We start from the raw sequence: 10518 nt of genomic DNA, 5'->3' as shown, positions 1-10518 counted from the left end.
CGATAGTGTACTTTCGTGACATCCGCCTATCCACTTCCGGGTGAGAGGTGTCACAGTGTCCTCTCGTCACACACGTGGGTCACGGCTGGAAGCATGCTGTCCTCGTTGTCTCGCTCCGTCTTCTCTGCCGCCAGGGTGCTGGTCGCTCGGCCGCTGCCATTGCTGAGTAGTCGGGGCCCGGCTGTGTCCGTGTGCCGCTCTCTATGGTTACATGGTGGAGCAGGCAGTGCGCTCAGGCCGACCTTCCTGTACCCACATAGAGGATTCCCGGCTGTATCGTGTGGATGTGGGGGATTACACACTGAGGGTGAGTGCGACTCCTCCATACAATGACCTCTTCCTAGGATCACCCAACTTCTCCTCCCTCCACATAGATGACAAGATGACACCGGGGGGGGGGGCGAGTGCAGAAATACCTTTACATTGTGGGGGGGGGAAGCCCCCCTCGATTGTCAGTGGGGTGAAGGGGGGGGGAGCCCCCCCTCGATTGTCAGTGGGGTGAGGGGGGGGGAAGCCCCCCTCGATTGTCAGTGGGGTGAGGGGGGGGGAAGCCCCCCCTCGATTGTCAGTGGGGTGAGGGAGGGGGGGGAGCCCCCCCTCGATTGTCAGTGGGGGGGGAAGCCCCCCTCGATTGTCAGTGGGGGGGGAAGCCCCCCTCGATTGTCAGTGGGGGGGGGGAAGCCCCCCTCGATTGTCAGTGGGGGGGGGGAAGCCCCCCTCGATTGTCAGTGGGGGGGGGGAAGCCCCCCCTCGATTGTCAGTGGGGGGGGGGAAGCCCCCCTCGATTGTCAGTGGGGGGGGGGAAGCCCCCCTCGATTGTCAGTGGGGGGGGGGGAAGCCCCCCCTCGATTGTCAGTGGGGGGGGGAAGCCCCCCCTCGATTGTCAGTGGGGGGGGGAAGCCCCCCCTCGATTGTCAGTGGGGGGGGGGGAAGCCCCCCCTCGATTGTCAGTGGGGGGGGGGGAAGCCCCCCCTCGATTGTCAGTGGGGGGGGGGGAAGCCCCCCCTCGATTGTCAGTGGGGGGGGGGAAGCCCCCCCTCGATTGTCAGTGGGGGGGGGGGAAGCCCCCCCTCGATTGTCAGTGGGGGGGGGGGAAGCCCCCCCTCGATTGTCAGTGGGGGGGGGGGAAGCCCCCCCTCGATTGTCAGTGGGGGGGGGGAAGCCCCCCCTCGATTGTCAGTGGGGGGGGGGAAGCCCCCCCTCGATTGTCAGTGGGGGGGGGGAAGCCCCCCCTCGATTGTCAGTGGGGGGGGGGGAAGCCCCCCCTCGATTGTCAGTGGGGGGGGGGGAAGCCCCCCCTCGATTGTCAGTGGGGGGGGGGAAGCCCCCCCTCGATTGTCAGTGGGGGGGGGGGAAGCCCCCCCTCGATTGTCAGTGGGGGGGGGGAAGCCCCCCCTCGATTGTCAGTGGGGGGGGGGGGAAGCCCCCCCTCGATTGTCAGTGGGGGGGGGGGGAAGCCCCCCCTCGATTGTCAGTGGGGGGGGGGGAAGCCCCCCCTCGATTGTCAGTGGGGGGGGGGGAAGCCCCCCCTCGATTGTCAGTGGGGGGGGGGGGAAGCCCCCCCTCGATTGTCAGTGGGGGGGGGGGGAAGCCCCCCCTCGATTGTCAGTGGGGGGGGGGGAAGCCCCCCCTCGATTGTCAGTGGGGGGGGGGGAAGCCCCCCCTCGATTGTCAGTGGGGGGGGGGGAAGCCCCCCCTCGATTGTCAGTGGGGGGGGGGGAAGCCCCCCCTCGATTGTCAGTGGGGGGGGGGGAAGCCCCCCCTCGATTGTCAGTGGGGGGGGGGAAGCCCCCCCTCGATTGTCAGTGGGGGGGGGGGAAGCCCCCCCTCGATTGTCAGTGGGGGGGGGGAAGCCCCCCCTCGATTGTCAGTGGGGGGGGGGGAAGCCCCCCCTCGATTGTCAGTGGGGGGGGGGGAAGCCCCCCCTCGATTGTCAGTGGGGGGGGGGGGAAGCCCCCCCTCGATTGTCAGTGGGGTGAGGGGGGGGAAGCCCCCCTCGATTGTCAGTGGGGGGGGGAATGGGGCCCCCCCCCCCATGTTGGCCTACCTCGATTGTCGGGGGGGGGGGGGGGAAGCCCCCCTCGATTGTCAGTGGGGGGGGGAAGCCCCCCCTCGATTGTCAGTGGGGGGGGGAAGCCCCCCCTCGATTGTCAGTGGGGGGGGGAAGCCCCCCCTCGATTGTCAGTGGGGGGGGGAAGCCCCCCCTCGATTGTCAGTGGGGGGGGGGGAGCCCCCCCTCGATTGTCAGTGGGGGGGGGGAGCCCCCCCTCGATTGTCAGTGGGGGGGGGAAGCCCCCCCTCGATTGTCAGTGGGGGGGGGGAAGCCCCCCCTCGATTGTCAGTGGGGGGGGGGAAGCCCCCCCTCGATTGTCAGTGGGGGGGGGAAGCCCCCCCTCGATTGTCAGTGGGGTGAGGGGGGGGAGCCCCCCTCGATTGTCAGTGGGGTGAGGGGGGGGAAGCCCCCCTCGATTGTCAGTGGGGTGAGGGGGGGGGAAGCCCCCCTCGATTGTCAGTGGGGTGAGGGGGGGGAAGCCCCCCTCGATTGTCAGTGGGGGGGGGAAGCCCCCCCTCGATTGTCAGTGGGGGGGGGGGGGGGAAGCCCCCCCTCGATTGTCAGTGGGGTGAGGGGGGGGAGCCCCCCTCGATTGTCAGTGGGGTGAGGGGGGGAGCCCCCCTCGATTGTCAGTGGGGGGGGGAATGGGGCCCCCCCCCATGTTGGCCTACCTCGATTGTCGGGGGGGGGGGGGGAAGCCCCCCCTCGATTGTCAGTGGGGGGGGGGAAGCCCCCCTCGATTGTCAGTGGGGGGGGGGGAAGCCCCCCTCGATTGTCAGAGGGGGGGGGAAGCCCCCCCTCGATTGTCAGAGGGGGGGGGAAGCCCCCCCTCGATTGTCAGAGGGGGGGGGGAAGCCCCCCCTCGATTGTCAGAGGGGGGGGGGAAGCCCCCCCTCGATTGTCAGTGGGGGGGGGGAAGCCCCCCCTCGATTGTCAGTGGGGGGGGGGAAGCCCCCCCTCGATTGTCAGTGGGGGGGGGGAAGCCCCCCCTCGATTGTCAGTGGGGGGGGGGGAAGCCCCCCCTCGATTGTCAGTGGGGGGGGGGGAAGCCCCCCTCGATTGTCAGTGGGGGGGGGGAAGCCCCCCCTCGATTGTCAGTGGGGGGGGGGAAGCCCCCCCTCGATTGTCAGTGGGGGGGGGGGAAGCCCCCCCTCGATTGTCAGTGGGGGGGGGGGAAGCCCCCCCTCGATTGTCAGTGGGGGGGGGGAAGCCCCCCCTCGATTGTCAGTGGGGGGGGGAAGCCCCCCCTCGATTGTCAGTGGGGGGGGGGAAGCCCCCCCTCGATTGTCAGTGGGGGGGGGGAAGCCCCCCCTCGATTGTCAGTGGGGGGGGGAATGGGGCCCCCCCCCCCCCCATGTTGGCCTACCTCTACATTGAAGGTGAGTGGCGAATTGTTGCCTCCAATGTAAAGGGGCAGGCTCTCCACTCACCCCCATAATAGAGGGAAGTGTAGAGGTATCCCCTTTACAATGAGGGCACACGCGAGTGAAGAAATACCCCCTTTATATAGTTAAATAGGTTGAAAAAAAGATACAAGTCCATCTGGTTCAACCAACTGAACTAAATAAAAGCAAAGCACACAAATAGAACACTTCCATAATACACAATCATATAACCACAGAAGATCCAGAGGGAAGCAAAAAAAAAAAATATGATCCGATTCGCTCCAGTTGGAGTGAATACCCCTGGCATTATCACCATCCAGTTATATTTTGTGCATTTTAGGAATGCATCCAGCTCTTCTTTGTTTAGCTTGTTTAAAAAAAAAAAAAAATCCGTTGGGGGGGGGGGAAGGAAGAAATGCCCCCCGCAACCCCCCCCCCCCCCCCCCCCAACTTTACAAAAATGGGGCTGAGGATAGAAATGCCCTCTTTACGTTGGGGGCACGAGTGGAGAAATGCCCCTTCTACATTGGAGAGAGTGGGCAAAGGGCCTATTGAAAGATAACTAAAAAATAAAAATCAGTATCAGGAGTTACTTGAGCAGAAGAGGGGGCCAAACAGACCCATGCCATTTGTGCCAGGATTCATGTGGGCACTGTTAGACAGTTGACATTGCTCTGGAAAACTTTAGAAAGCTTGAAGAACCAGAACCCTGGTTGAGATAGCTTTCTCTAGAGTGGGAAATTGCCCATAAGCAGGTATATAAATGGCAGAAGTGATAATGGAGAGAGTGGTGATGTTGAGGTCAGAGGTTGTGAGAGCTGTCGGGGGCACAGAAGATTAACCTTCCCAGAAGGTCAGTCGTTATAGCGATCAGAGTGGTGTTGAGGCCCAGGCACTCTGAAAGGTAAGTATTTACTGCCTTCTTTACAGATAAAGGGTTTTAACACAATATTTTTGCACCAGGATCACTCTAAGCTCAGGAACATGCTCCCATATACAATGTACTTTGGACTTCTCCTATTTCAAAAACACTCTTGAAATGTTAAAGTGAAATATTTCTTGTGTAACTCTTTATTAAAGTCCAATGTAGTTTTATGCGCTGTTATATTACAACTTCAATTGTTTTAGGAGACAAAGCCTTTGCAGAATTTTTGAGTGATGAACTCAAAGAAGAGAGAAAAATCCAAAAACACAAGAGCCTCCCCAAAATGTCTGGTGGGTGGGAAATTGAAGTCAATGGAACAGAAGCTAAGCTGACCCGCAAAGTTTCTGGAGAGAAGTATGTACCATAAACTATTTTTATTAACTAACATAAACGGACCTGCTGCTTTGTGAAAAAAACACTGAAGCTGCCTTCCTATTAGTAAAATGCTACAAAACAATAAACCCAAAAAGGAATCGGCGTCATTCCAACCTCAACATAAAACGACAAAAAGGTCCATAAATAAAGTCCATAGAATTATGATGGAAGACACTCATAGGGGAAAAGACACAACGGCTGCACACCCCATAGAAGTTATCAAAAAAGGAGGCTGTCCCCCAGGGGGGTTTTCTAGGCAGCTAGAAATAAGAATTGTATCAAGGAATTATGTAATAGTTGAAATTCTTTATTTTTATTATCAAAAGGTATCAAAACAGTAGCTGTTTAAAATATATATCGTCAAAACATGAGCTGTGGTACATGTATAGAAAACAATATAATTAGCATGACAATGTACAGTGAAGATGCATCATGCTGCAGATGGATCTGTACCTGCAGGTGGGTCAGAATCGGTACCAGCAAAGATGGGGTGTGTGTCTGCGGGGTCTGTATCCACTGCATGTTTTTTGGGATCTTGTTCAAATGAGTCCCTGTTGTTACGATCTCTTTTTTGTTTACCACGTCCTCGGTTGCGCCGGGAAGAATTCTGACCCGATTCAGTAGGAGGGGGTGGTATTGGGCTTCGGGTTTTTCGGTTTATTGGTTTTGAAATCCCAACGTGGGTGATTGTTAGGTTGAACTGGGTATCATCAAGTATTCCATCGATAAGCTCGTCCATCAGAGAAGGCCGATTTGTCCCTCCAAATCTGGAGTTCCTTATTTTGTAGAATACCCTGGTTAAAAGCGGATAAGTTTTCTTTAAGGTTGGCCTGTAGTTCCAAAAATAGAGTATGTTGAGCATACGGAACCAAGGCCAATTCCAAATTGGTTATTATCGTGTCTGGAGAGAATGGCCATCATCTCCTGAGAACATGATTTGAGATTAGTCTCCCATTCGATCTTGCATTCATCGCTTATAGAGTCAATGTTGGGAAAAATTTGGACTCGCAGTCCAAAGGGGTTAATCTGTTCCTTGATATATCTGTCAAAAGTTTTAGTGTGCCAAAAGAGGGCAGACTTCCTTTCAAGCACTTTTTAGTTAGTTTGTGAAATAGGGATGAAATGGATAGTTCTATTTTCATATTCGGACATTAGAATAGCCCAATCCGTGCCCACAAACTTACTCATCAATGAACCTAAAAACGATTTACATACCATACAATAAAAAATGGACTTCAACAGTTTTTTACAACACACAAATCAGCTCACAGCTCATGTCTTGACTCGAGTGTCATGGGAAGGGGGGGGTGTTTAACCACCCAAAATTGCAATAGACGTATGATGGAAGACACTCCCCTACCCCCCCCCCCCACCCCCCCCTTTTTGCTGACTGTGCCGACCATGGAGAGACACTGAGATCGTATAAGGGGGTTCTTTCCATACAGCGAGCACTGAATATGGTCCAATACACCATGATTGTTTACATAATCCTCTGAAGAAGACCTGTTGGGGTCGAAACGCGTCAGTTTCCAATACAAATTATACATAATACTTTTATCTATGGTTTTTGACCATGATGCATCTTCACTGTACATTGTCATGTTAATGATATTGTTTTCTATACATTTACCACAGCTCATGTTTTGACGATATATATTTTAAACAGCTACTGTTTTGATACCTTGTGATAATAAAAATAAAGAATTTCAACTATTACATAATTCCTTGATACAATTCTTATTTCTAGCTGCCTAGAAACCCCCCCTGGGAGACAGCCTCCTTTCTTTTTTGATAAAGTCCAAAGAATAACTGTGGTAGTCCCACACCATGAAAGTGTCATCTTCTTATATCTGAAAAGTGATCTTGCAACTAAACACCAATTGCTACCGCCAATGTGAAAAGTGCCCACTCACCATAGCTCCAGTGACCTCTGAACGAATAAAGGTCAGTACGCGCTTCAGGGATATTTGATGGCCCATTTAAATCGATCAGTTTCACCATCAGTTCTCCAGATAATTATTCTAGTCTGTCTCTCTCTCCAAATGATATCGCCACCATAAACCAAAGAAAATGCTATAGTGTAGTATTTTTTTATTGCACCAGATTAAAAGTAACAAATAGGTGTTGCACTTACATGTAATTGTGCTCTGTCGCAGCACAAATGTATACAGCCTTTAGTTTTGGTAAATCCTGTCGCTTCTCCCTCCTGGGATGGGCGTGCGTTCCACCACTAGGAGGGCCCGGCCAGATGTGACGTCACCCATGAGGCTTCCGACTAGTTTCGCAAATCGCATCCTCTGGAGAGCCACTATGGTTTTGTGCAGCTAGATTTGCGTAACTGACCTTTGTTAATTTCAAGATCACTGGCGCTATGGTGAGTGGGCACTTTTCACATTGGCGGTAGCAATTGGTGTTTTGTTGGAAGATCACCTTTCAGATATAAGAAGATGACACTTTTATGGTGTGGGACTATTCATTATTCTATGGACATTTTTGTAGTTTTATGTTGAGTTTGGAATAGTGCCCATTCCTATTTGGGTTTATTGAACTGTTTTTATTATCAGCATTTTTCCTTTTTAAAGCACAATTCTGCTTTTGCTACAAAAACTCCCAAGACCCCTTCCCTAGCCCCCTAAGCTTGGATTCCTCCATCCTGGTGCATATTTTTTTGCACTACAGATATAAACGCCGTAGGAAGCTACAACTTTCAGGGAGAGTTAAAGAGGAACTCCAGGAATTTGTTTAGAGTAAAGCAGAACTTAAAGTGGACTAACTGTAAACCTGCTTCCACCCTATAAAGAAAAGATTGTGATACTTTCCTATTCTGCAGCTGCTCCAATCGGGTCCCAGGCTGAGATATCAGCGGCGGCTTCAGTGTGTAGGAGAGGCAGTCGACAACGGAAGCCCCATAGTAAGTCTATGAGTGACGTCACTTCCCAGCTGCTGTTGGCCTTCTCCTGCACACAGAGGGCACCACTGGAGACCGGACCGGAGTGGCTTCAGAATAGGTAAGTATAGCAATTCAAGGTGGGTAGGGGTAGATTGTTAGGTTTTCCCTGTTGCTGTTCTGTACTAAGCCATAATGACATGTCCCTGGTCCTGCAGACTCCTGGGATACTGGCATCGCATCTCCCAGGAGGCTGCAGGACCAGACACAGAGGGGGGTGGGGTGGCTGCATCTTTCCTTTCCCTTTTCCTTTCCCTTTCCCTCCTTTCCTTTCCTTTTTATGCTGCTCTGCATTACACTGTTAAAATCACAAGGGCAGCAGTGGCTGCAGTTGTAACTGGGCCTCTGCTCCTGGGGACCTATACGGCCTAGCTAGTTATATCTAAATACATGCTAAATTGCCATCCCCTTACTTGAGGGTGGATCTAGTGGTTTTGTGTCCTCCGGGAATGCTCACATGCATACTGATCATGTTACTGTAACTGGCTAACATAAAGGAAGCCAATATTAAGAGAAGTAGGCTTGGTTCACATATATGCTAATTGGATGCGGTTTGAACCGCATCCAATTAGCAGGACATGCAAAATAACATTGATTTTTATTGAAGCTGTTCACCTATGTGCGCTGCATCCGCAGTGTGAATTTTAAAAAGAGTACTGTGTGTTTTTCTAAACATTGCGTGGTGTTTTATGGAAACTCTTCCGCATGCGTTCAGTTATGTTATGGATTCTGTTCAGGATTTCAGCATGGATTGCTCTCCTACTACAGGAGTTGACACCCTTTAGCTACTATGTATTGTCCAGCACTGTAAAAGCAGCTGTGACGAAATTCTGGTCCGGAGTCTTGGAAATTTGCATCAGAACCACATCAAAAACGCATCTGAACTGCTAAACAAATGCATTTTTTTATTCTAAGTGAAAACTGACATACAGTTCGTACTGAACATGTGTAAACCCACCCATTCAGAGTTTTTTTTTTCCCCTCTCTGTATGTCCAGCTTTATTTACCAGAATTAAGTTAAAGCGTAACTTCAGTCATTTTTTTTTTCATCTTTCCATCTATTAAATCTTCTGCCCTTGTTGTTTTAACTTTTGGATAGTAAAACATTTTTTTTCTGACAGTAAATATCTTATACAGCCCACTTCATGTTTCTTGTCTGGTAAAAGGGCTAGGCTTATGACATCACGCACAGCTCTCACGCTAACTCGAGTTTGTCAGGAAGGGAAGGGGGGGGGGGGAGTCATAAGAGGGCCAATGAGAGCTGCAGAGCTGGAGGTATGTCTGTGTAAATCCAGAAACTGAACAAGCAGCAGCTTCAGCTGCCCACAGTTAAAATGGTTGCAGCCAGATTCTGTGAAGGGAGATTTCTGCAGCATATTTGGCAAGTACAGAATCACAGTATATATAAAATAATAAGCAAAGTGGTTGGAGGGAAGCTTCAGAATGGCAAATATGTTTTATTACAAATGCTGTGAGCAGACTGCAGTTCCTCTTTAAAGTATAACTAAAGGCAAACCATTTTATTTATTTAGTGTTGGATAGAGTGGAGAGGGATTAGAACACCTGTCAGTTTTTATTGCTGTCTGTGCCCCTGTTAAGGAGATTCACCCTCCTATATTTGTCCTGTTTTCCTTAATTATTGAAAGTAAAAGAAAATCCCTACTTTTTGGTTGTCTCCAGAAAGGTAATAGAGAGGAAATCTTCCAATGGGGACACCAATTCTGGTGACCTGGGGGTCTCCAAGTAATTCCCTTAATTTTCAGGGATTTAATCTCACTTCTTCACTTTGTCTACGGGACAGGAACTGAAGGGAAATCTCTGCAATGGGACACAGATGGCAAAAGAAAATCTGACAGGTGTCTAACCCTCCCTTACTATATCCAAAATGAAAAAAAAAAAAGTTTTGCCTATAGTTCTAATTTATTACATCTCAGTTGTTTTATTTGGATTTGGATCATCTAAATTTGGCCCTGCCTTAACTTATAAGTGCATATTTGAATGTATATGCTCCTTTATATATTTGTAGGTATCCCAAAGCTTTTTTTTTGTAACCTTGTAGGATTACTGTGACATTTAATACAAACAACAGCATTCCACCATCCTTCGATGAGGAGTCTCAAGAGGGTCAGAAGGGTGAAGAGGAAGTAAGTTTACATTTTATTTTTTAGGGGGGGGGGGGGTGTTTGTGTGTTTTTTGTTTTGTATGATTTCTTTTTTATAATCATAGGAAATATAACTACAATGTTTGTTTTAAAGCTGCAGTTTAGTCAACAAATGTTGCTTCTAAAGATGCAGTTACATCACATACCTGTAATGAAGTTTATACCCCATCTGTCAGGCTGCCATATCATATAGAAATCTACTCTCGAGTGATGACCGATCCTCTTCCAGCTGCTGAACTTCAGACTCTGAGGGGGATAATGGCTCCAAGTTTTCTGTCTGCTGCAGTGAAAGAGATGCAACAGGGACAAGCACCCTCGTCTCCCATTGAGAAAAGCCCATGCATTGGTTACATTACATGAACTCTGTCCCCCATTTCTCACATCTTGTTACATGCAGTGCAACCAATGCATGAGCTTTTCTGAGTGGGGGAGAAGGGAATGGGCTGCTATCGGATCTTTTCTTTTTCCCTGCAGGTAATAGAAGATTTGGACGTTTTTAAAGGATAAGTTCACCAGATGTTCCAGGGCTCTGCCCTCACGGTCATGTTATTTATTCAGTCTCCTGTGAATGGATAGACTACAAGTATCGTCAGCCATTGCGCCTCACAGTTTGTAGTTCTCAATGAACTAGTGAGCGCTCTGGTAGTTCATTGATTCTTCCTGCTTTCAGA

The 10518-nt window shown here is 50.8% G+C and overlaps 1 protein-coding gene across 1 annotated transcript; it reads left to right on the top strand.

Moving 5' to 3' along the window:
• On the top strand, nucleotides 1–9829 carry C1QBP (complement C1q binding protein; the record flags this gene model as incomplete). Its single annotated transcript, XM_073617946.1, is given in 3 exon segments — nucleotides 1–307; nucleotides 4567–4717; nucleotides 9745–9829. Coding segments are annotated over 3 exon segments (450 nt in total), but the record flags the coding sequence as incomplete, so codon positions are not given.
• Nucleotides 9830–10518: the final 689 nt, after the last annotated feature.

This window comes from Aquarana catesbeiana, linkage group LG02 (assembly GCF_042186555.1).
Source record: "Aquarana catesbeiana isolate 2022-GZ linkage group LG02, ASM4218655v1, whole genome shotgun sequence".
Lineage (NCBI taxonomy): Eukaryota > Metazoa > Chordata > Amphibia > Anura > Ranidae > Aquarana > Aquarana catesbeiana.
This window is presented reverse-complemented; position numbering and strand designations above follow the sequence as displayed.